Below are 26,800 nucleotides of genomic sequence, written 5' to 3' on the forward strand. Positions count from 1 at the left end.
CCAGGGGTTTCCTCGTTAGCTACTGTTCATTTCCTTTATATAGCCCTGTCCTGGGGCTTCGATTTATCTGAAAGTCCACCAGACTGGACAGATCTCAGAGGAGCCCATCCAGCTGAACAAAACACTGCAGAACTGCTGCCTAATTCACAGCAACCATGAGGTAAGGGTTTCTCTGCTTCTCTGCCTTTCTGTGTGACGTTTCTGAAAAACACATTAATCGTATTAACTTAAGAGACTTAGTTTCAGTGATGTTATGTTCTTACTCTTCTATTTGAACATCTGCTTTGGACAGAGAGAGAGAGAGAGAGTGTGTGTGTGTGTGTGGGTGTTCACACGCATGCATGTTCATACACACAAACTGTTTTATTAATTCAGGCATTTTTATTTTTGTTAGCATCTCCCTGAGGAAGCTTAGGTCGTGTGAAAGCCCAAGGAAGGGGAGGGAACTGAGAAGGGAGGCAGAGAGAAAATGACCCCAATCTCTGAAGTTATTTTCCACCGAAATCCCTTCTGTCTGACGTATGGAAGGAAGGGACAGTTTGTCTGGATATTTTGCTTTCTGCTGGCTCCTCACCGGAAGAAGCAGGAGGACCCACAGAGCTGTGTGAGCCACAGTCGTGGGGTCTCTCAGTGGTCCTGAGGGAAACACTGCTGGGGGTGTAGCAGGAGAAGCTCACTGCTGAGAGAACAAGACCTTTCTCTGTTGGCTTCTGGTCTCACTATCTGCACTGTCAGGCTCCTATGTCAGGCCTTCTCCATCTGACTGGATTTAAGATTTGCAGATCACCCCTCCCCTGGGGAAGCCAGGTGGCCTGCAGATCCTTAATATCCTCCTGCCCACAAGGCTTGGCTGGAGTTCTGTGCTTGGGAACACCCACATCTTCCTCAGCTAAAGGGCATAAGGTGAACATTTGTGTATTATCCAAACTGAATCTTGATTCAAATAACCCTTGATATCAGCAGATCAAAAAAACGTTAATTAACAGTGACCTGCAAATTTCCCTTCAGTGCTCCAGTGGGCAAAATTTTGAAGTGGCAACAGTTCCAGAAAGTGCATAATTATGGGCCTATTATCAACCCTTCACTCCTTTAGTCCACAGACAGATAAGAGTGGATTACCACAGATAATTAAGAAAATAATAATAATAACAATAAAAATAATAATATAAAAATAGATATCACTTCCTGAATGCTTATCAGGTGCCAGTCTGGCTCCCAAATATTTTATGTAAATTATTACATTTAATCTCAAAAGAAACCCACGAGGCAGGTACTCCTAATACTCTTATTCTGCAATAACAAACCTTAAATTTAGAAAAGTAAGATCACACAGATAAGTTGCAGAGCTGAGACATGAACCAGAGTCTCTATTCAATGATACCTTATTTAACCTTTAAACCAATGTTTCTTAAAGGATACCAGTAGAGGTTCATAAGATCATTTCAGATGGGATAGTAATTAGCTTTTATGTTTCAATGCTTTTGTGTTTACTACAAATTCTAGAAATATATATATATTTATATATATATATTTATACATATATTTATATATTACATATATATATATACACATATATATATATATATGTAAAATTTGTAGAATTTATATTCAGGCTAGTAATATGATTTTTATTGTGATAAAATATGTGTAAGATAAAATTTACCATTTTAACTATTTTTAAGTATACAATTTTGTGGTATTTAGTACATTCCTAATATTGTGGAACCATCTCCACCATCTACTTCAAGAACATTTTCATCACTATGGGAGGAAACCCCATGCTTATTAAGCAATCACTCCTACTCACCCCTCACCCCAGGCCCTGGCAACCATTAATCTGCTTTCTGTCTCTATGGATTTGCCTACTGTGGATATTTCATATAAATGGATGCATACAACACACGGCCTTTTGTGACTAGCTCATTTCACTTAGCGTAATATCTTCAAGGTTCTTTCATGCTGAAGCATGTGTCAAAATGTCCTTTCATTTTAAGGCTGAATAATATTCCATTGTATGTATAGACAACATTTTACTTATCCATTCATCCACTGATGAATATTTGGGTTATAACCACCTTTTGGCTATTGTGAATAATGCTGCTAAGAATATAAGTATACAAATATCTATTCAAGTCCCTGCTTTTATTTATTTTGGGTATATACTCAGAAGTGGAACTGCTGAATTGTATGGTAATTCTGTGTTTAAATTTTTTGAGGAATCACCACCATTTTCTACAGCAGCTGCCCCATTTTACATTCTCACTAACAATGTACAAAGGTTTTAATTTCTCCAAATCTTCGACAACACTTGTTATTTTCGGTGTTTTTGAAAACAGCCATCCTAATAGGTGTGAAGAGGTATCTCATTGTGGTTTTGATTTGCATCTCATTAATGACTGGTGATTCTGAACATCTTTTCATGTACTTACTAGCCACCTGTATATTTTCTTTAGGGAAATGTTTATTCAACACCTTTGCCCACTTTTTAATCAGTTGTTTATTTTTTTGTTGTTGAGTTGTAGGAGTTGCTTACATAGCCTGGATATTAATCTCTTACCAGGTACATGATCTGCAAATATTTTCTCTCATTCTGTGGGTTGTCTCTTCATTCTACTGATAGTGCCCTTTGACACACAAATGTTTTTAATTTTGATGAGGTTCAATTTATTTATTTTTACTTTTGCTGCCTGTGCTTTTGGTGTCATACCCAAGAAACTGTTGCTAAATCCAATGTCAGGGAGCTTTTTCCCCATGTTTTCTTCTCAGATTTTTATAGTTTTAGGTCTTACATTTATATCTTTGATACATTTTGGCTTCATTTTTCTGTATATAATATAAGGTATTTGTATATGAATATTCAATTTTCCCAGCACCATTTGTTGAAAACACTGACCTTTCTGCATTAAGTGGTGTTGGCACATGTGTCAAAAATCATTTGACCATTGTTATGGACTGAATTGTGCCCCACCCCTTCAAAATTCATATGTGGAAGCCCTACCCTCCAATGCAACTATGGAGATAGGGCCTGTAAGGAACAAAGGTTCAGTAAGGTCATAAGGATGGGGCCTTAATCTGACAGGGCTGGTGTCCTTGTAAGAAGAAGAAAAGCACTGTCTGTCTCTCCATCCACCACAGAGGAAGGATTGTGCAGATGCCAGGAAGAGAGCTCTTGTCAGGAAGAGAATCAGTGAGCACCTTGATCTGGAACTTCTAGCCTCTGAAACTGTGAGAAAATACATTTCTGCTGTTTAGGCCACCCATTCCATGGTACCTTGCTATGGTACCCCTAGCTGACTAACACAACCATATATGTGAGGGTTCATTTCTGGGCTCTCTAGTCTATTCCATTTGTCTATGTATATCTTTATGACAGGACCACAGTGTTTAGATTACTGCAGCTTTGTAGCAAGTTTTGAAATCAGAAGGTGTGAAACCTTTAATTTTGCTCCTTTTCAGGATCATTTTGTGCAGCGTTGGTGGTATAGTGGTGAGCATAGCTGCCTTCCAAGATCATTTGGCTATTTGAGACCCCTTGAGATTCTATATGAATTTTCAGATGGATTATTCTATTTTTGTGAAAAAAAAAATCATTGGGATTTTGATAGGGATTGCACTGAATCTGCAGATTGCTTTGGGTAATACTGACATCTTAATAATATTAAGTCTCCCAATCCATGAACATAGGATTCCTTTCCCTTTGTTTGTGTCTTTTTAAAATTTCTTTCAGCAATGGTTTGTAGTTTTCAGTGCACAAGTCTTTCACCTACTACCCAGTTTTAAGACTGATTATATACAGTAAGCAAGACTATATGGTATTAGTGGAGGGAAAAACACATAGATCAGTAGAACAGAGTAAGGAACCCAGAAATAATCCCACACAAGCACAGCCAACTGATTTTTGACAAAGGTGCAAAAGCAATTCAGTGAAGGACAATTAGTCTTCAACAAATGGTGCTGGAGCAATTGGAGATCACAGGCCAAAAAATGAGCCACTGACCTAATTTTCATACATTATGCAAAAATTAACTCAAAATGCATCACAGACTTATATGTAAAATTATAAAACTTGTAGAAGAAAACATAGAGGAGAAGATCTTCAGGAATTAGGGCCTGGTGAAGAGTTCCTGGACATGATACCAAACACATGATCAATAAGAGGGAAAAAAATCAATAAATTACACTTCATCAAAAGTAAAAACTTTTGCTTTTCAAAAGACCTTAGTAAAGGATAAAAAGACAAGCTACACACTTAGAGAAAATACTTGAAAACCACATACCTCACAAAGGACTCATATCTAGACTCTATAAAGAATTCTTCAAACCCAACAATTAAAAACAAACAATCTAATCAGAAAATAGGCAAAGGATATGAAGATATATTTTACCAGAGAGGATATGTGGATGGCAAATAAACAAATAAAAAAAAGATGTTCAACAACACTAGCCATTAGGAAAATGAAAATTAAGACCACAAGGAGGTATCTCTACATGTCTATTAAAAGAGCTAACACTTTTTTTTTAAGTGAAAATATCAAATTCTGGTAAGAATGCAAAGAACTGGATCATTCATACATTACTAGTAGGATTGAAAAATGATACAGTCACTCTGGAAAACAGTTTGGCAGTTTCTTAGCAACATAAACACACACTTACCATACGACCAAGCAATTCCACTCCTGGGCATTTATCCCAGGGAAATGAAAATTTATGTCCATGCAAAGGTCTGTACACAGGTGTTCACAGCATCTTTATTTGCCATAAGCCAAAATCAGAAACAACTGAAATGTCCTACAATAGATGAATAGTTAAACTGTGGTACTCCCATACCATGGAATATGACCCTGCAATAGCAAGGAATGAACTATTGATAAAACTTAACTTAGATGGATGTCAAAATCAATACGATGAGTGAAAGAAGGCAATCTCAAAAGATTACATAATATATGATTCCACGTACAAGACATTCTTGAAATGGCAAAATTATATAGATGAACATATTAGTAGTTACCAGAGGCTAGGAATGTTTGGAGACGGAGGCAGGCAACAGTTTTGACTGTAAAGAAATAGTATGAAGATGTCTGTGATGATGGGGTAGTTCTCTAACCTGATCAAGGTGATGGGTCCGTGGATTTACTTATGTGATAAAGTGACACAGAACTATACACATGTTGTATCACTGTCAGTTTCTTGGTTTTGATATTGTACTATAGTTGGGAAAGAAACAATATTTGGGAGAAACTAGGTGAAGGATACATTGGACTTCTGTAGTATCTTTGCAAATTTTTGTGAATCTATAATTATTTCCAAATAATAAGTGGAAAAGGAGTGGTAAAATATTATCTCACGTAGGTGGTCTTTATTTGTTACATGATCTGCAGACAAAGGTTCTGAGGTCAATAACATTTCCTAAGGCTGGACTCTGCCCTAATTATAGTAATAGGAAAATAGGAAACTCTTGTATAGCGTGAAACATATATGCTCTAAGTGCTTATTAATCCTCACCAATCCTCACCAGTGATAAGTCTATTATCATCCCCACTTTACAAAGGCGGCTCTGAAGCACAGAGAGACTGCATAGCCAGAGAGTGCTAGAGCCAGCGTATGGAGCCAAGCAAACTGCATTCAAAGGCCATGCGGATCTCAGAAATATAGGCACTCTAAGGAAAATCAAAGCAGGCGTGCTCTTTTCAAAGCTAAGCTCTAAATATGAGGCGTTTTTATCTGGCTTCTTTCTACTGGCGGCTTGTCACCTAACAAAGAAAACCTGCTTTTGTTTTTACAGTAAGAATGCTGATGAGGATCAGATCAAGGATAGGCTGGAACAGCTGAGATGTCACTTTACATGGGAGTTGGTCATTATAGACACAGAAATACCGGATTTAGAAACCAGAGTCTTGGAGGAGATTAAGTTCCTAGACACCAAATACAAGGTGGGAATATATAACCTACTGGCCTACGTGAAACACCTGGGAGGCCAGAATGAGGAAGCCCTGAAGAGCCTGAAAGAAGCTGAGGACTCAACCCAGCAAGAAGATGGCGGCCAATCAGACGTGAGAAGCCTGGTTACCTGGGGCAACTATGCCTGGCTGTATTACCGAATGGGCCAACAGGCAGAAGCCCAGATTTACCTGGACAAGGTGAAGAACACTTGCAGGAAGCTTGCAAATCCCTCCAGCTACAGAATGGAGTGTCCTCAGATGGACTGTGAGGAAGGATGGGCCTTGCTGAAATGTGGAGGAAAGAATTATGAACGAGCCAAAGTCTGCTTTGAAAAGGCTCTGGCAGTGGAGCCTGAAAACCCCGAATTCAGCACTGGGTATGCCATCACTGTCTATCGCCTGGACGGCTTTAACAGACCACAACATTTCAGTGAATTCTGTCTGAACGCCCTAAAACAAGCTGTCAGGCTAAATCCAAAAGATGCATATATTAAGGCTCTCCTTGCCCTGAAGCTTCAAGATGCGGGACAAGAAGCTGCAGGAGAAGAGTACATTAAAGAAGCACTGACCAGCACCTCCTCAGAGATCTATGTCTTTCGACATGCCGCCAAGTTTTACCGAAGGAAAGGCTCTCTGGATGATGCTCTTAAGTTCTCAGAATTGGCCTTAAGTGGAACACCCTCCTCTGCCTTCCTGCATCACCAGATAGGGCTTTGCTACAAGTCAAAAATGATCCAAATAAAGAAAGCTGCAAAAAACTGGCAGCCTAAAGGACAGGATAAGGAAAACTTCAACAGACAAATAAACTTAGCCAAACATCATTTTGAACTTGCTGTGAAACAAAAGCCCACATTTGAGATTGCTTATATAAACCTGGCAGAAACGTATGCAGAAGCAGGTGAGTACAGAAAAGCTGAAGATGCTTTTCAAAAAGTGTTATCCTTGAAAACACTCGACGAAGACATGCTGCAACAAGTACATTCCCACTACGGCCGATTTCTGGAATTTCATAAAAAATCTGAAGTTGATGCAATCAGCCATTATTTAAAAGCAGTGAAAATAGAAAAGGCATCATTTGAAAGGAACAAAAGCATCACTGCTTTGGGGAAACTGGCTTCAAAGAAACTTCGAAGAAACGCATCAGATATAGAAAGCTTGAGCATCCTTGGGCTCACCCACAAATTGAAAGGAGAAATGAATGAAGCTCTGGAGTATTATGAGCAGGCCCTGAGGCTGGCTCTTGACTCAGAGAACTCTGTGGGACATGTTCTCTAGGCACTGAAATATGGACCACTCTCACATTTCATTTGATTTTAGGTCAATATGTCTAGTCATCTTCTCTGCTTGCTGCTTTCAGAAACATATTATGTAATTCAGTGTAATGATGTAATTTTTGAACAATTACTCAAAGCTGATAAAACATTAGTTGTATTCAGGAAATAGTGAAACAGAATATATGTGTCTGTGTGCAAGAGAGAGAGAGGAAGAGAGAGAACTCTTTCTCTGTGACTGTTATATAGTAGGAGAAACAGCTTGTTGAGTAGATTTATAGCAAATAAAGCACTGGACTTAACAGAAAATAAAATGTTTAATTCACTCATTTTAATTTCTTATTTATTTATTTTTAATTTGGGGGGATAATTAGGTTTACTTATTTATTTATTTATTCTTTTTTTTTTTAGAGGAGATACTGGAATTGAACGCAGGACCTTGTGTGTGCTAAGCATGCGCTCTACCACTTGAGCTATACCCTCCCCTCTAATTCATTCATTTTATCAACGAATAATTTTCAGTGCTAGATACCAAAAATACTGTGGTAATGTAGGGGAAGGAAATATTCTTTTTCCTCTACCCCACCTTAGGTTCATCGGCTGAGGCCTTACAAATTAGACTGGGGAAAAAAAGCACATTAAAAAGAGAAAAACAAACAGAAGTTCATTAACATGTGCATCATGCACACACATGGGAGGACCCCGTGATGAGTAACTCAAAGGGGTGGTTAGAACTTGGGCTTACATAGCATCCTAACAAAGAAGTGATACATTTTTAGAGAAGTGATAGGTAAAGGCAAAGAACTCTGAGTTTCCAAATGGCAAATTGTACGAAGGCAAATATACGGGGGAAATTAATGGAAGATAAGAGCTAGTTAAAAAGGCTTGTTATGTATATTTTTCTGTTAGTGTCTTCGGGCTGATTAGAGCCTAGAGTTTCTCAGATGACTAACTTTGTCCTTCCTGGTAGAGAGGGGAGGGGAGACATTTTTCTAGGCAGGTGGGAGAGGGCAGAGAGCTTTTCTTATATCTGCTTCTTCTCAACTGCCTTCAGCTCACAATAATCCTACGCCAAGGTGTTGTACTTGGGGGTGGCATACTCTGCTCCTCTTTAGTGTGCAAAGCAGACATTTTCCCTAAACCTCACGCAGTTTACAATCCAGTGAGACAGACCGACAATAAAACAAATACACAGTCAATTAAAGGTCGGCTTTCTCCATGAAGATGTTTGAAATTTAATTCACTGTCAAGTTCTTTCAAGCAGTTTCTCTTGTTCTATGCCATTTTGTTTGAAGAACTATTTCTTCAGTCATTTGCTGACGTTGATTTAGTTAGATCAGGAAGTATGAAAAGGATGCTAAATGATCAGAGAGATACCATCTGTAACAATCACCTTTGATTATGACATTGTATTAAAAGGTAATGTACAACAAATAATATTTTTAAAAGGAAAAATAAGGAAATAACATGATTGCTTTTCATTCTTGTATGTTTGCGTGGAGGATATATTAATTTCCTATTGTGGGTCTAATAAATTACCACAACCTTGGTGGCTTAAAACTACACGAATTTATTATCTTCATGGTTCTAGAGGCTTGAAGTCTGAAATAGGTTTCATTAGCCTGAAATTAAGGTGTTGGTGCAGCCAAATCCCTCCCAGGGTCTTTAGGGGACAATCATTTTGGTAACTTTGCCAGGTTCTGGCTGCCTCTATTTCTTGGCGGGGACCCCTAATCTACAGAGAATACAAGTCCCCAAAGAATTCACAGAAATATTGGGCAAGGCTTTGGATTTATACTGAAATTCTATAGGAATTTAAATAAGCAAAATTTTTATCATTGAGGGGCAGGTTTCTGAGTTACACAGAGGCAATCTTCCCAATTCCCTTGTCACTAAAACAAGAGACATACCAGATTAACAAAAACATAACTTAAAGTGCCTGTGTTTGGGGAGGAGGCTGTATGGTGCAAAACAAGTCTAACCACTGCCAACTCCCCCAAGTCAGAAATATTAAAAGTATATAACTGTTGGATAATTGGCCGATTAGGCAATTCTTCCAAGGTATTATTATACATCACTTGCACTCAGAAAGCAGAGCTCATTAATGCAAAATAAATCTCAGGATTATATACTGTGTTTATGTGAGGTGTATCTGACAATCTCCAGAAATCACATTTACTTAGTGTGTTTTATAACCTACTACCATCTCTCTCTCCCATCCTTCCCAACTCTGGAAGAGATCTTTGCACTTCCTGGAGTTCAGTAAAACTAAAATGTGGAACAACCCAGATGAGATTGCAGAGAAAAATAACAAGCAGCAAACCCAGGAAAACAGATGCTCTTTGGTATTGAAATGCTACTGCCAAACTTACACATGAATTCTCTCCAGGCATTACCAAGAGGGCTCTTTACATTGACAGCTGAATTTCAGGAGCTTGTTACTATCATTTACATGACTGACAGAACCTCAGCTGGTGTCCTTATTTAGAGTACCCCCAGGTGCCCAGAGAGTGACTCTCATGTACCCTAAGTTAGGCCAGGCCATAGTTCCTGCCATTCACTACCATTACAAGTGCCCCAGCCCAGGTCTCTGCTATCTACACATCACCACAGGGTCCACCTCCTTGGGGATTATCCTGACCACCAATGTCTCCATTGTCATGATGCTGCCAGAGCTGGAAATGAATTGGGACTAACAGCCTCTACCCTACAGCCTGCCCCAGCTTGAACTGCCCACTCTCAGTCTGTGTCCACATTTCTGTATCTTGCCCCTAGCCAGACCAAATGTGATCCAGTCACCTTCACTCTGGAGTCCCATGCTGAAGGCAGCAGGCCTCCTCTGACATTTCCCTGGATATCAGTTCTTTCACCCAGGCTCCTCCTGAACTCCAGTACCATCCATCTCTGACTTCCCTAGATCTGTATTCAACTTCTTTCCTACCTAAAGTCCACCTCCTGTCTCCTACAGGCTACGCTGTGCAGACTAGTTCAAATAAATTCAGTATATACATGAAGGTATTACTTACAGGATTCTCAACTGTGGGTAAGAAGTAAGGGGTAGAAGGAAGAGGAGGATTCTGTCCCTTGAGGCCAAAAAAAAAAAAAAAAAAAAAAAAGGTTGAATTTGTCAACATTTGGAGAGAATCTCGTTTGTCATAACTGCAGGGTGCTACTGACATCTAGTGGATATACGCAAGGTTGCCGCTTAAACTTTCTAAAATGTACTAGACAGCTTTCCACAGTCCAAATGTCAATAGCGGTCAAGAAACTGGCTTATATCTATTCCTCAGAACAGATATTACTTGAGTTTCCATTGCCTAAGCATATTTTTAATCAGTTTCTATGTATCATTTTCTATTTCTCTTTTTCTCTAGCTGCTGTTTTACATGTTGGTAAGAATAAATCCAAAAGACAATTCACTACTAATTTTCCCAAGAATCCACCCAATCCAACAGTCTATGAAAAAATGACTTATATTCAAGTAATTTCAGCATGTTCAACACCTACTCAACAATCAGGTCTTTGTTTCTTTTCAATCCTGAAAATGTATATTCCTTTAAAATTTTTACAGATGGTTTTTGTCACTCTGAATCAGAATTCCTAAACAATGTTAAGCAGATAAGCAGGATTTTTTTTCCCTTTGATTTTTATCATTGATTGTTCAGTTGCTGTCCATTTAAACATTAATGAACAAAGACTATCTCCTGGCCCAGATGTAGCTAAAAGAAAGGGAAGGAAGTAAGTTGGAACAAGAAAGAAAAAAACATGACCAACGCACTAGAAATTTTTTCAAACATTGGAGCACTATTAAATTTTTCTACATCCATGGAAAAGAAGAAATTCTGGGCTTATTTTTCTACCTTCATATAAACCGTTCAGTACTTTTTCTAAAATGTGGCTTCCTCCTTAAACATTACAATAGCCAACAGGCCCGCCACATCTGCATCGCCTTTACGACTTCATTTCTTATGACTTTTCCTCTGCTCTTTCCACTCCAACTGCATCTGTGTATGCTAAGTATGCTGCCACCACCAGGCCTTTGCACTTACTGTTTCCCCTGCCTGGAATGCTCTTTCCTAGCCCCATATCCACAGTGCTTACTCCTTCAGCCCCTTCAGATCTTTGCTCAATCGCCACTTTCTCCCTGAAACCTTCCCTCACCAACATCTTTATAATAGCAAATCACCCTGCACTCCAACTATCTCTCTGCTTTTTCTCCACAGCACTGTCTGACATCTCAAGTTTTATTTGTTCTTTATCGCCCACACTAGATGTTAACTCCAAACAAATAAGAGAGTAATAAAATCACAAATGCACAACTCACTACAGCTCTGTACCTATACTATTAACCAAAGTGAATGTGCTTCTGGGGGAACAGGAACTGACTTTACCTACAAGTCCCTTTTTCTGGCAAAACTGAATGATAAACCAGTCAGCGTTTTTTAAACTAATGGCCACACAATAAAAAAACAAACAAACAAAACTGTACATTGCTGTCCATTCATTTAACAGGCAAAGTCACTAGGATGGTGAAAAGTTATAACCGGTGTCTCTTCAGCTTTTTGATGATGAGCACTTTTTCTCAAAGTTTGAGAATTTAGTCTCTCTGCATAACCAGGGACAAAATGCAGAAGACTGTGAGGAGGTAGGGCCTGTCCCTTGTCTGTTTTATTCATCGTTACATTGGTAGGGCCTTGAACAACGTCTCGCTCTCAGCAGTTTTTAATAAAACTTGTTGAGTGAATGATTGAACTCGACGGGGACCAAAATTTTAGTGTATGGGCATTTGACATTTTCTGCTTAGACTCCTAATACCCACCCCATCTTTATTGGGATCTTATTACAGGAAGCACGGTTGGCGAGGGCACTTTCATATAATTGTGCATGGGAGTGTACACAGCTCTCTGCAAAGCTATTTGGCAATAGCTATCAATTTTCAATGTGTATACATTCTGAACCCCAAATTTCTCTAGATTTACTCATTGGAAATTATGGCACAAGCGCACAGCACTGCATCTGTGTTTGTTGAATCCAGACTTCAACTTAGGATGCAGAAGGCTGGAAAGAGCATCACTGCCACCCAATAAAAATAACGCTGAACAATCTCCTGTCATCTTAGTTAAAATGTAAATCAACAGCAACAACCAAAAAAAGTTAATGGAGAGGCACGGGGACTCGGCGAAGGAAGTGCGGGTGGAGACTTAAGTCCCGAGGCCCAGCTACAAATTCCACCCTGAACGACCCCCGCGGGGTGCAAACCTCTTGCCGTGGCTCCTCAGCCCGCCGGCCGGGGCTCACTCAACTCTTCCAGAAGTTTCTGTTTGCTGAAGCTGGACTCCGCCTAGTCAGAGATCAGATTCACTTTCCAGTTTCCTTTTCCCGCGGAGGCCCTGCCTTTAACAAAGACGACCGCCCGCGCGCGGCCGTAGCGCTGCGGACCCCGCTCCCGCGCGCACGCGCACGCGCACACGCACGCGCGCTGTCGCTCAGCCGCGCAGGAGCCCGGTGCTGAGGAGAAAGCCTGAGGGGACCCGCGCTTCGCAGGACGGCCCGCAGAGCCCAGCCATCATGAGGTAAGGGCTTCTCCTCCCCAGCTCCCTGTGGCCTTTGTTTCAGACCCGCGTATCTCCGCTGTTCCGTTTCCTCCGCGGCGCTGCGGCCCTTGAAGGGGCCGAGCTCCTGGAGCCCGGCCGCCTGGCCGCCCGGCGTCCGCGTTGGAGGACGCTCCCTGGGAGCCGCGCCCGGGTGCGGGGTGGCCGGAGGCGGGTCTGTCGAGGAGGGAGGCCGAGGGGACCCTTCCGGTGGGTCCCGATCCTCCCGGGCGTCGAAGGTCGGGACTGTCGGGCCGGCAGGCCGGGCGACGCGCCCCGCGGGCCTGTCACCTCCCTGGGGCTCCTGGGTCCGCCGCCCCCGGGGTCGGTGCGGGCAGCCGCTGCGTGGCCGGATATCCGCAGCCGCAGCCCCCGCGTCACACACGCCTGCTCCTGCCATTTTGCCTTTCTCATGCCTGGGTCTGGTCTCGTCCCTTCCTTTGTACGTGGACAGATTGTTCTGGTTCCGCCCCATCCGCCGTGTTAGGAGCCTTCTTTCTCTGTCTCCCTTACTGGTTTGGGAGCGGGGGGGGGGGGCTTGGCTCCCCTATTTTATCTGCCCCCCGCCCGGCACGTGGTTAGCGAACTGTCCGCATTTAGGAAGTTAGAGTGGGGGGTTCGGATCTTGGGCTCCTGAAGCCCATAAGGCCCTTTGTTCTAAATCCTGATTCTGACCACCTACTACTAGTTGGATGACCCAAAGCAAAGTTGCTTAAACTCGGTGAGTCTGTTTCTTATCCGTAAAAATTGATGGCATCTATCTCTTAGGACTGTGGAAAGGGTTCTTTGACTGCCTAGCACATAACATTTGCAAACGTTCACTATCCTAAGTTTAAAAAAAAAAACGTTAATGCCTCAATTCTAACATTTGTGGGAAGGGAGGGAGGTGGGAGGTCTCAGAAAGAGAAGAAACAAGGAGGAAGAGGCAGGTGCTCTGTATGTGGATGCAGGATGGGCTGAAAAAGGGGTGGACCCTATTGGCCAATAACTGTCTCCCAAGGACAATGAAAGACTGCTCCTTCTTGGCAAAAAAATAATAATTAAGTAAAATTACCTAGAGATAAATGTCTCTGCAGACACAAAAGCCTCTCTCTTTCAGCTTCCTAGAGACAATGTGTAAAAAGTAAAACTTCTCATAGTGTCTAGTTGTGCATAAATTCCACAGGGTGTGTGCAAGCACTTTGAGATCTCCCAACCACATTCGTGATGCCTGAGGCAGCCCTCCCTCCTCATTGCTCTAGGGCAGAGGCAGATGTTCATTTTACTCCACAGAGGAGCAGAGGGCTGGTAAGCCGGTCTTGTTCACGGGTGTAGTGGATCTGGGCAGGCTGTTAAGGGCATTGCATGTCTTGCCTGTGGTTTTGGTGCATTTACACAAAAGGGAACAGCTGCCAAGAGACAGTCATCCCATGTTTCCCAGTCAGCAACATAGAAAACAGTCCAAAACTTAATTTCAAAATCTAAACATGGAGCCAGAGAGAGAGCATGCCAAAAACAAATAGGATAGGGAAGACTGAAGTGGGAGAAAATTTAGAGCCATTAGCAGGATGGGAAGAACTAGCAGGAATTCCCTCATCCAAAATTCAGGTGCTTTTTTTAATGCTAGGCCTATGCCTCTGGGCTGGAAATGCCAGAAGCTGCCAGTACGGAAGGGCATTCATTCATTCATTCATTCATTCATTCATTCATTCACTTAACACATATTTATTATTGAGCTTCTATTAAATGCCTGAAATAATAGATTCTGGGCACACAGAGGTGAAAAAATAAAAGCAGAACAAAGTCACTGTCATTTAAATGGGGGAAATAGACAACCAATAGTTAAATGAGTATATAATCAACATAACTTAGAAATTGATAAGAGCTATAAGGAAAATAAAATAATGTAATGGGCTAAGAGAGTGACCTAGAATAGAGGGGGTTATTTTAGATAACTGCCACAGGTGGCTTCTTGAGTGGGGAATATTTGAGCTGAGTTAAAGGAAAGAGCTAGTCATACAAAGTTTTAGGAGCAGAGCATTCCAAGTAGAGTAAAAACAGCAGGTGTAAAACTCTTTGAACTCGATATATTCAAGATAGGAAGAAGGTCAGTATGTCTAAAACACAGTGAATGAGGAGGAGAGTACGATGAGAGAAGGCTGGATGAGTAGACAAGTCCAGCTCCTTCAGGGACTTGTAAGACGTGGCAAAGGCTAGCATACAATCTAAGGGTATTGGGAAGCTATCGGGAGATTTTAAACCAGGGGACTGATGTAATCTGGTTTTTATTTTCAAAAGTTTACTAATACTGTATGGGACAAAAAGTGGAAACAGGGAGACCAGATTTTTGCCCAAGCTCAAAGGAAAGGTAATAGTGGTTTAGATCAGGAAAATAGCAGTGAAAATGGAGAAAAGTGGATGGATTTGAGATACATTTGGGTTGTAGAATTAACAGGACTTCATACTGGATTGGATGCGGGGTTGAGTGAAGGAAAGGAGATTACGCCTAGGTTATTTGACTTGTGGAACTAAGAGGTACCAAACAAGCTGGGGGAGACTGGGGGGTGGGAGGGGGACAGGCTTAAGGAACCCAGATTTCTGTATTGGATATATTTATTTGAGATGCCAGCTGAACTTACAATTGAAGTTGTAAACTAAAAATTAGGTTAAGTCTGGAATTCAGGGGAGAGATCAGAGACAGAGGAAATACCTTGGAAGATTATCAGCATATACATCAGAAAGTCTTTCACTGGATTATGGGGAAAGGTATTTTGATTCCCTTATATTAATAATGATGATAATTGTATGTTTGATAACTAAGATTTTTGCCCTTCCTTTCTAATACATTTTTTACCCAGCTCTTTTGTTATTTGAAAGAATCATTAATCCTTAAATAAATAAATCTCTCTGCTGCTCTGCAGCATGTCCTAGTGAAAAGGAGCTCCATCTCAAAACAGTGTAGAATCCTGTGACTTTAGATTGAGGGCTCATATTTGAAACCATTGTTTTCTTAACCTGAGACCTTTAAATATGTGGCATGTCTTTTCCAATGGGCAGTCACACAGACCTCTTACCTGCTCTTTAAGCTGTCCTAAAATCCCTTCATATTTTCCTTTTAGGGCCTTCCCAGGCAAAGTGATTTTTATGTAATTAGGTATATCCTATTTTTATTTTAAAGCAAACTGTTCTGAAAAAAAAAAAAACCCTCCCATTTTTATGTTAAAGAGTTAGTATAGTATTACAGTTGAAAGGCATAGCTTTTGTTTGAGTCAGGCAGAACTAGGTTTGAATCTATGCTCAACCACTTTATAGCACGGTAACCCTGGGCATGTAATTTAATCCATAAAACTGTGAAAATAATAACAGGTTGTTCTAAAAAGTAAATGTAATTTGTATAAAGTGCTTGGCACACTGCCTGGCATGTAGTAAACTATCAGTGAATGGTAGCCTTAGCTTTTCGTGGGCTGGATTTGGTTTGGTTTGGTTTGGTTTTTTGAGTTCTCATCTGATTCTAGATAGTATATTATTGAAATGTAACATTAATACTAATGAGCTGAATCTGTAGTTGTTTTCTTAAACATATCCTTGTTTGTCCTTTAGTTTAGCTCTTCACCTTGAAAAAAATAGCAAAAACTTCAAGTTAAAGGAGAGATCTAACTTGTTGTTCTTGAGGCTTCTTTATCCACTAAACTCTGTAGGCCTAGTGTCTCCAACTGTCCCATCCCATACAGTAACCACTAGTCATATGTGACTATTTAAATGAATTAAAAGTAAATAAAGTATAAAATTCAGTTCCTTGGTTATACTAGCCACATTTCAAGTGATCAGTGTCCATGTGTGGCTAGTGTCTACCGGGTCTCCTGGTTTACCTGCTCCCCTACTGATTATTCTTTCTTGGCCTCGTTTCGTGGTCTTTCTACCCTGCTTGACCTGAAATACCTGTTTTTTACCTCTCTGTCTGTACTCACTCCTTAGGTAATTTCATTTTAGATCTCATGGTTCTAAAATTCATTTGCATGCTGATGACTCTCAATTTTATGTCCTTAGTTTTAACTTCATTCCTCATCTCCAGAATTTTCTTCATTAATATCCAACTTCATACTTGACATCTTCACCTGAGTGTCTAATAGATATCTCAGAATTAACATTTACCCACTTAGTTCCCAAGATCAAAAGCATAGGCATCATCCTTGATTCCCTCTTTCCCTCATGGCCCTCCCCGTAACCCAATCCATCAGAAAGACCCGTCAGGTCTGCCTTTGAAATATAACCATCCTATCCTCACTAAACCTCTGCTACAACCTGAGTGTAAGCTTGCATCATCTTTCTCTAGATTCCTCTGAAGGAATTCTGGATTGCTACTGACAGCTGCTACCTTCATATCTCTGTCAGGGAGATTTGCTCTGGCCTTGCTCTTTAAATTTATAAACTACTTCCCAGACCCCCACTAGCCTCTCATTTCCCTGCTTACTTTTCCTCCTTAGCACTTGTTATAATCTCACATACTCTGTTTTTTCATGTTTTTTGATCCTTTTTGGCATATCCTAGAGTCCAGCCATGTTAGAATGTAAGCTACATGAAGTCAGGATTTTTTTTCCCTTTTTGTTCACTACTGTATTCCCAACACTTAGAACAGTGCTCTGCATATAGTAGGTTCTCAATAAATATTTTAAAAATAAATAGCTTTCCCACCAATTCTCAGTTTCCTCTCTTGACCTCCTATCATCTATTCTCTACAGATCAGCCAGAGGGATTTTTTAAACCAAGATCTAACATTACCATTTCCCTCCTTAAAAAATCTTCCTCTAGTAGTTTTCCATTGCACTTAGAGTAAAATTTATATTCCTTACCATGGCCTACCAAACTGCATCATCTGTCCCCGCCTACTGCTGTGCCTCGTCTCCCGCTACTCCCCTTTTTATTTACTATGCTTCTGCCACACTTTCCTTGCTTCTGTTCCCTGGGAACACTCCAACTTTGCCTTTGTCAGGGCCTCTGTACTCGCTGGCCCCTCAGCCCAAATCAGCATTACTGACATACTGACATTTCAGCCTCAGCATTACTGACATACTGACATTTCAGCCTCAGCATTATTGACATTTGGGGCTGGATGATTCTTTTTGTTGGTATGTTTAGTAGCATCCCTGGCCTTGACCTAGTAGCTGCCAGGAGCATTTCTCCAGTAGTGACAACCAAAATTGTCTCCAGACATTACCAGATGTCCCCTGTGGGGCAAAATCACCCTGGTTGAGAAGCACTGGCTTAGAGCATTCTGCCCTCTGATCTTTTATGACAGCCTTCTTTTCATTGTTGAATGAATTCAACTGCCCCTTTGTACAAGGGCTATTCCTTAACATTCATAACTAAAGGACCCCACCCCAATCACCTCCATCACTTAATCCGATTTTTTTTATTTTTTTTTATTTTTTTATTTTTTTAACACTTACTACTATCTGGAATTATGTTGTCCATTGATTTACCTACATGTTTATTTTCTGTCAGCTCCTTTTGTTCCATCCTCTCCTATATTAGAATTACCATGAAGAAAGTCCTTTTTCTATCTTGCTCAGTATTATATTCACTACAGGTAGCATATGACCTCACATGTATGACATGAGATGATCCATAAATGTTTATTGATAGAAATATTTCTATAGTCCCCATAAACATATATATATATATATATATATATATATATATATACACACACACACACACACATACATTCATATGTACAGGCATACATAGAAGGGGTGGGTCCTGTGTGCAGCAGAAAGGGAAATAGACACACATTGTACACTGTACATCCCTGAATTAGAGCATTTCCCTCTTTGAGAGAAGCCTTAAGTAATTTTTTCTGTAAATTTTTTCTGCGACATTGAGACCCTTAATTATTCCCAACAGTAGATTTAGAAAGTCTTTCCTGACTACCTCACCACTACCATCCATGAAACAAACAAAACTAGATATATTAGTCAGCATTTTGTCAGTTGTAGACAGTAGAAACCCGATTAAAACTAGCTTAAGCAAAAAGAGAGGGAGAGATTATTTCCTTAAGAAAATAGGAGTCCAGAGATGGACAAGGTGTTCCAGGCAATACCTGGATCCTGGTGTTTAGTCAATATCTCAAGCAATCTGTCTTTCTTCCTAAGCTCTGCTTTCCTCTTTGTTTGATTCTTTCTCAGGCAAGCTCTCCTCAAAAGTCTGGAAAGATAGTCACCAGCAACTCCAGGTTATATCCTACCAGCTTAAAATTTTTAGAAGGAAGAGAGCTACTTCCAGCAAAGCCCCACTTCAGCAAAATTATATTTTAATTGAATTCTCTTTGACTAAAGATCACTGGGACCAGGGAATGGCTGGAATATTGTGTGCCTTCCTACACACTGGAGGAAAGGGTAGAGAGCCTGTCTCAAATCACATGGACTGAGAGTAAGGGCAGATGTTGTTCCACCAAGTGAAAGCCACAGATGTCCACAACACTGGACTATCTGCCCTTCCCAAGTCACTTCCATGGAACTTTATTGGAATGGTGAGTTGTAACTGTTTACTTATAAGATGTATATAAGCAGGGCTGTGTCTTGTTCACAGTTACATCCCCAGGGTTATTCTGAAGATCTGGCACATAAGAGCCTCCCAATAGTGAATAAATATTTCCTGTCCCTTCCTTTCTCCTTCATCTTCCTAGTTTTAGAGACAGTGTTTCCAATGGGCCCTATCAAGGTTGCACTGTGTCTGGCACAAAGGGAGTTGAACAAGTATTTGTGAAGTGTTAAGGGCATTGAGAAGTTAATGATAGGTGTTAGCCTTTATTTTTGCCCACAACTCTAAAGGTCAGAAGGATGTGACACTTAAATCAAAACCTACTAAGCTTCCTTTTACCTCTTCCCCATTTTCTCTAAATCTTTGTTATTCTCTTTACGTGTATATCAAATGTATACTTCTCATCTCTCGGTATATTTGTTCCTGTCTGATCTGTGTTTTTTTTCTCTGTGGGGTTTCTTTCTCTGCAAAAATTATATATTCATTTGGCTTCTCTGTCTCTTGTACTACTACTTCTTATTTCTCACCTCTTTCCTTTTACTACTCACAATACAGAAATGATTTTTTATGTTATTTATTAACTGTGTGCACATCTATTATAGTAAATTTTCAAGGCTAGTAAATAAAATATTTTAAATTCCTCTCTCTAAAAACAGGTGGTCCTTGTGGATTAGTGACTGCCAAAAGGAAATAGATACCCTGTAACATAGAAAATGCTGTCATCTTTCCAGAATTAGCTTTGGAACAAATAATGTGATTTTAATGAAATATTTCTAGGACATAAATGTATGCAGAGGAAACTAGTATAAAATTATAGTAGCCTAGTACTTAAACTGTTAGATCAAATAGATAAAATTGCTTATTAAAGAAGAACTCTAAGGTTTAAAAATTTATTATTTCCTTTATTTCTTCAAAAATTAAAAAAGGATTTTATCTTTGACAGTGAAATTCCTAAGGACTCCTTGAAGGCCATTCTGTTGGAGTTAGAATGTCACTTTACATGGAATTTACTTAAGGAAGACATCGATCTGTTTGATGTGGAAGATACAATTGGGCAACAGCTTGAATTTCTTACCACAAAATCCAGACTCACTCTTTATAACCTATTGGCCTATGTGAAACACCTAAAGGGCCAAAATAAAGATGCCTTAGAGTGCTTGAAACAGGCAGAAGAAATAATACAGCGAGAGCACTCAGACAAAGTAGAAGTACGAAGTCTGGTCACCTGGGGAAACTACGCCTGGGTGTATTATCACATGGACCAGCTTAAAGAAGCTCAGAATTATATAGACAAAGTAGGGAACGTCTGTAAGAAATTGTCCAGTCCTTCTAACTACAAGTTGGAGTGTCCAGAGATTGACTGTGAGAAAGGGTGGGCACTCTTGAAATTTGGAGGAAAGTATTACCAAAAGGCTAAAGCAGCTTTTGAGAAGGCTCTGGAAGCGGAACCAGACAATCCAGAATTTAACATTGGCTATGCCATCACGGTGTATCGGCTGGATGACTCTGACAGAGAAGGGTCTATAAAGAGCTTTTCTCTGGGCCCCCTGAGGAAAGCTGTTACCCTGAATCCAGATAATTCCTACATTAAGGTTTTTCTGGCACTGAAGCTTCAAGATGTACATGCAGAAGCTGAAGGGGAAAAGTACATTGAAGAAATCCTGGGCCAAATAGCATCCCAGCCTTATGTCCTTCGTTATGCAGCCAAATTCTACAGGAGAAAAAATTCCTGGGACAAAGCTCTTGAACTTTTGAAAAAGGCCTTGGAGGCAACACCAACCTCTTCTTTCCTGCATCACCAAATGGGACTTTGCTATAGGGCACAAATGATCCAAATCAAGAAGGCCACTCGCAACAGACCTAAAGGAAAGGATAAACTGAAAGTTGACGAGCTGATTACATCTGCTATATTTCATTTCAAATCAGCTGTGGAGCGAGACTCTATGTTTGCATTTGCCTACACAGACCTGGCCAACATGTATGCTGAGGGAGGCCAGTACAGCAATGCTGAAGACATTTTTCAGAAAGCTCTTCGTCTGGAGAACATAACTGATGACCACAAACATCAAATCCACTACCACTATGGCCGCTTTCAGGAATTTCATCGTAAATCAGAAAATACTGCCATCCACCATTATTTAGAAGCCTTAAAGGTCAAAGACAGGTCATCGCTGCGTACCAAACTGACAAGTGCTCTGAAGAAACTGGCTACCAAGAGGCTTGGTCACAATGCTTCAGATGTGCAGAGTTTAAGTGCCCTAGGGTTTGTTTACAAGCTGGAGGGAGAAAAGAGGCAAGCTGCTGAGTACTACGAGAGGGCCCAAAAGATAGATCCAGAAAATGCAGAATTTCTTACTGCTCTCTGTGAGCTTCGACTTTCCATTTAAATACTTACTCTAGGATATTAGATCTAAGCTTCTGTCTCCATTTTGGGTTCTTATATTTTTGTTTATTGTTTTAATCCATTGTTCATTATAGAGCTAACTTTTATTGAATTTTTTTGGGTACCACGCATCATGCTACATGCTTTATATACATTATGATGAATCTTTTGCTGGTTTTTTAAATTAAACTATAGTAATCCATTGAGAAACAGCAAAATTTCAGCTGTTGTAACTTTTAAAAATCATATGGTCATTGTGACTTTGTAATCTATCTCTGCTATTTATAATAATTTTCTGATGAAATTTTGTCAAATTTTCCACGTTACTTATGCTGTGAGTATAATTCTGCATAAGCCTTCGATACCTAAGTCAGGAACACTCTTTCAGGAGTGTAAAATTATATTAGTTAAGCTCTTAACTACGTAGCTTGCAAAAGATGGAAACTTCTAGTTACAGATGTTCTGACTTTGATGCAGATATTTAACCATCAACCTGATAGTTACCTAAAGAATGCTTTTTGTTGGAAGAAAAAAACATAATAAAAAGCTTGTCATCCTTGATGTCTTCAATAAAAGGAGAAAAAACTAGAACATGAGAGAAAAATTTCCTCAAATGTAGAACTTTAGGGACCCATGAAAAATCCAAAGTATTATCTCCCAAAATGTTCATTAAGTAGCTAGAAGTAGTGATGAGGGAAAAAAATGAATAATGGAAAATAATTAGTCTCAAGTTTTGCTAGTTCTTTTAACTAGAATAAACATAAACTGAATCTGGATTGAATTGATTTTATTCCTTCCAATTAAAATTGCAGTATTTTAGGTTAAAATTATTGAGGTAAGAAGCAGACTAATTGAGAAATTGGGAGAAATTATAAACCAATGGGTAAAGCGGATGCCTCTAACCTACATCCTTAGATTACCAAGATTTCAGTGATTTAGTTTTGGGTCTGCCCATAATTTATGGCCTTTGGTTAACTGTTTTAATATTCCAAAGTTACCTCTGTGAAGTTTTTCCTTTTGTCTGAAGTTTTCAGATTGGTATGTTTTCCTATAGATCCTCTAGGAATAGTTAAGCCCTGTTTCCAGTTTTAATACCCACCTTGAAGGATCTCTGCTTAAGGGCTTTTATCCCAGAGGACTTTTTAAATCGGGATGTTGCTAGAAGTGGATTCTTCAATGTTGTTTCTTTGATTATAGACTACACAATTGTATTTACCACCACAGTATTAGTGGAAGAATGTGCCATATGATTTAATTCTCCTTTACCTCCAATGTAGTTCTTAAAACTACTGTGTATATGCATATTTTTTTTACTTTTTGTTACTGTTTTTTATTTTTTAAAATTTCTATTATGGTTTTGATTTTTATAAAAATAATTTCTCATTGTAAAATCTCAAACAATACAGAACTATATGAATTTAAAAGAGTGCTCCCCTCACTGTACCCCAGTTCCATACACCCTACCAAGGTAAACTGTTGACAGTTTGCTATGTATCCTTTCAGATATTTTTTTCTATGCATATTCAAACATAAATACTGCAGTGTATCTCATGAATTAAATTTTTAAATGTTTGTTTTATTTATATCCCTGCTGTTTCTGTTTATTTTGCTCATTTCATTTGTTTATTCAAGAAGAAAGAATAAGCAAGAACAGTCTTTATTCAAGTATTTCAATAATTTAGGACTGAAGTTCTGACCTATCAGTAGAAGCATATGTTCAATTTTGCAGCAAATATTTTATTTTGCGGCAAGTCATTTCTCCTGTTGGAAATAATGTTATGATTAAGGTTATGATCCCAAGTAAAGATTTCACATGCAATAAAATTACAGTTGTGTATCAAAACAAAGATAAAACTATAAACCTCTATATTTAAACATTAGATTTTAAAGTCAATTAAATGATATTAAAATACTGAAATATATAAGAAGTCATACTAAGAAACTAAAATCAGCATATGAAAAATAAAGCTGTATAATATTGAACTAAAATTAATATTTATATTAACTTAAAATTTTGTCAATAATTGTACTTGCTTTCCTACAATTTATAACTATTTAGAAATACTTTCATAGACTCTTGGGTTTAAAAAAGACCTCCAAATTCACCTTTGTCAATTAGCCATCAAAACTTGAAGCTTGAATTATCTTCCTAAATGATAATTTCATCTTTAAATGGTCCTTATTCTTAGAAAGGTGTTTCTTCCATTTAACTGAAGACTTCTAGCCTGTAGTTTACACACTTTGGTCAGTCCTTAGGGACCTCAAAGATTTAATCCTTTCTAGAGGTGACATTTTGTATCAGTTAAAACTCTTGATTGCAGATCAGAAAACTTAGCTCAAACCAACCTAAGCAAAAATGGGAATACAATGGCTGATTGATTTAATAGTCCAGGGGCAGCACTAAATTCAGATAAATTTGAAGAAACAAATGAATCGCCAAATACACCTGGCTATTATTGGAAGTCAAGTGATTCTGAGTAGCCAAAAACCAAATGTCTACTACACACATCTTAAAGTATTTGAAGACAATTGCCCTATGTCCCCTGAAACTTCTTTAAGTTAAATATGCCATTTTCTTTCACCCACCCCCATAAGACATTTTGAAGTCTCCTCCCCATCATGGTTATTTTGAATTCTCTCCAAATTGTCTTCATCCTCTTCTAATGGTTTGTGCACAGGGTTTAACTTAATATCGAAAGTGAGGTTTTAGGATTCTTTTCTATGAACTACACTTAATGTAGCCAAAATAATAATATCCACTTCCTATCTTCTTATTTGTATGTTCTTCCACACATGCCATTTTAAGGCATTCCTTTCACATCCTATACCTGAGCATTTTGGCTTTTGAAAGTGTTGTATGTCACTTAGCATCATTCAGCCCTTCAATTCAGATGACCCATATCTCTTAAATTGTTGAAGAAATATTTGTATATAGGATGCTATGCATTGCAAATAACAGATAATAGAAAACCCAACTTAAGCTGTCTTTAAACCATAAGAAACAAAAGTAAATCTTGTTTTCAAGCATGCTTTGCAATCTTTGCAAAGCAGTGTGACCAAGACACAATCACTATCTCTACTTCTCAGCTGATGTATCAAATTTGGTTCCATTCTGAGAAAACTACCTTTATGATCCTAAGATGGCTGCCACGTGCACTCTTACCTCTATGTGGTGGAAAAGAGCTTACCTCCTCCCTCAGCCATCTCAGAAGACCAGGCTTGCAGTCTGATAGAACCATCTTAGGTTACATGTTCATTTTCAAATCATAGCCAGGGAGGACGGTACCACGCTCATTAGGCCTGAGACATAGCTGACACAGCAAGCCAGGAATAAGGAGAAAGTTGACTTCCCTGGAAGCACATGGTCTGCAAGGTGCAGGGATGAAATTATCAAGAAAAGAACACCAAAAGGTATGTAAATTCAAATTGTGCCTTCTTTCCCACTCCATACATTTCTCTGTGGCAGGAAAAGTATTTCAAAAAGGAGCTAGTCATTCTAGCTCTAGTCATTACGGAAGCCCCCAGTAAACTTTTTCTGTTGGGATTTCAGGAGCTGTATCTCCTCGGTCTGGTTCTCTTCTTCCTCATCTTCATTCCTTCAGGTCTGTTCTAAGCATCATGGAGGGCGGCCTAGTAGGGGGTGGTGTATGAAAGGCAGAACAAGGGAAGAGGTTATATTCACATTGTAGCACCTGCTACCAGCTGTAATCCAGACAATTTCAAAAAACAGGTAGAACGACCAGAGGCATCAAGGCTTGTGAAAGTGTATGAAGCACCAAAGATGGCTGTGTTGACTAAAGTAGTGACCTGTATCCAGTGAAACCATGCAGCCCCTGAAAAAGCCATCACCAGCTTATTCACCAGCTGCTGTGAGGTCTACAGGCCTTGAACTGAACTAGTTCGAATTTAAAGTGATAAAAGTATATGATAAAAGGGCATGGAGTGACCTAGACATTGGAAGACAACCAGATTACCTATGTGGTCAGCCTGTATGTGTGTGTGTGTGTGTGTGTGTGTGTGTGTGTATGTGTGTATCCTGCAACGGTAAAAGCCCATATAAAAACAACTGCTTTGCATCCACTATATTATAAGGTACTTTAATATGTTACCTTATTTTTTTTAATTGAGTTATACTCAGTTTACAATGTTGTGTCAATTTCCAGAGTAGAGCACAATTTTTCAGTTATACATGAACATACATATATTCATTGTCACATTCTTTTTCACTGAGCTACCACAAGATCTTGTATATATTTCCCTGTGCTATGCAGTGTAATCTTGCTTATTTATTCTACATATGCCTGTCAGTATCTACAAATTTCGAATATGTTAACTTATTTAACTGTCTGAACACTAAAAATGAATACATCAAGGCTCAGAAGTCAGTTAAGAAACTATCAAAATCACAGAATCTACCAAGTTACTAAGTGGTAGGATTTAAAACCAGATCTGACCTAATTTACAGTCTACTCTCTCTCCATTGCATCAGTGGTTCATAAACCTTACCCTAAATCAGAACCACCGGTGAAGCTTTTTAAAAGTCAAATTCCCAGGTCCCATTACAGATATACCAAACCAGAACCTGTAGAGGTGGGACCTATATATTTATGGGTGGGGCCTACGTATAGCACCCAAAGTGATGCATTCGTAAACAGAAATCCTGAGAGAAACTATACATGTGTTAGGTAAAAGTTAATAGCCCAAATTTAGACACAACTCACCCTATTATGTGGAAGCTCTTGAAATAAAAAGGTTAGGGGAAATAATAGAAAGAATAAGCAAGAATAATGTAGAAACAGAGGTTTGGGGAGGCTCTTACCTCAGAATGTCAGCCTGACTCACAACTCTGGGGCCACATCAACTAAGGCAGAAGGAGCTAACCCAGTGTTACCTTGAATCTCTTCCTAAAATTCCACATGTCTCCTCAGAATCCATCAGAGTTGCCCACTGCATAAACACATTGATCTCTCTCTCTCTCTCTCTCTCAGACACACACACACACACACGCACGCACACGCACACACACACACACACACACACACACGCATGCACACACGGAGCACTTTAGCCCCTCACACTCACAAACTGGGTTTTCGG

The 26,800-nt window shown here is 39.4% G+C and overlaps 4 protein-coding genes across 5 annotated transcripts in view; 2 read left to right on the forward strand and 2 right to left on the reverse strand.

Annotated features, from left to right (window-relative positions):
- On the forward strand, nt 1-7,539 carry LOC105102837 (interferon-induced protein with tetratricopeptide repeats 1). The gene is made up of 2 exons (XM_010996286.3): nt 1-160; nt 5,783-7,539. The coding sequence occupies exons 1-2, from the start codon at nt 156-158 to the stop codon at nt 7,212-7,214; spliced, it is 1,437 nt and encodes a 478-aa protein (XP_010994588.1). The 5' UTR covers nt 1-155; the 3' UTR covers nt 7,215-7,539.
- On the reverse strand, nt 6,769-13,308 carry LOC116155805 (proline-rich protein HaeIII subfamily 1-like). The gene is made up of 2 exons (XM_064488198.1): nt 12,470-13,308; nt 6,769-10,293 (listed from the first exon to the last, which is right to left on the reverse strand). Exon 1 carries the CDS (start codon nt 13,274-13,276, stop codon nt 12,569-12,571), a length of 708 nt encoding a protein of 235 aa, XP_064344268.1. The 5' UTR covers nt 13,277-13,308; the 3' UTR covers nt 6,769-10,293; nt 12,470-12,568.
- IFIT5 (interferon induced protein with tetratricopeptide repeats 5) lies at nt 12,655-23,288 on the forward strand. Of its 2 annotated transcripts, XM_064488195.1 has the most exons (3): nt 12,696-12,783; nt 19,116-19,309; nt 20,264-23,288. In XM_064488195.1, the coding sequence occupies exons 2-3, from the start codon at nt 19,248-19,250 to the stop codon at nt 21,705-21,707; spliced, it is 1,506 nt and encodes a 501-aa protein (XP_064344265.1). In that variant the 5' UTR covers nt 12,696-12,783; nt 19,116-19,247; the 3' UTR covers nt 21,708-23,288. The 2 variants fall into 2 exon arrangements, with proteins under 2 accessions (XP_031317223.1, XP_064344265.1); XM_031461363.2 differs by lacking the exon at nt 19,116-19,309 and having other exon boundaries at nt 12,655-12,783.
- SLC16A12 (solute carrier family 16 member 12) overlaps nt 22,747-26,800 on the reverse strand; it is a 92,798-nt gene continuing 88,744 nt past the window's right edge. Inside the window, exon 7 of the mRNA XM_031461362.2 lies at nt 22,747-25,333. Coding sequence (XP_031317222.1) covers nt 25,320-25,333 — 14 coding nt within the window. The 3' untranslated portion in view covers nt 22,747-25,319. The remainder of the gene's footprint in view (nt 25,334-26,800) is intronic.

The sequence above is a fragment of the Camelus dromedarius genome, chromosome 8, assembly GCF_036321535.1.
Source record: "Camelus dromedarius isolate mCamDro1 chromosome 8, mCamDro1.pat, whole genome shotgun sequence".
Lineage (NCBI taxonomy): Eukaryota > Metazoa > Chordata > Mammalia > Artiodactyla > Camelidae > Camelus > Camelus dromedarius.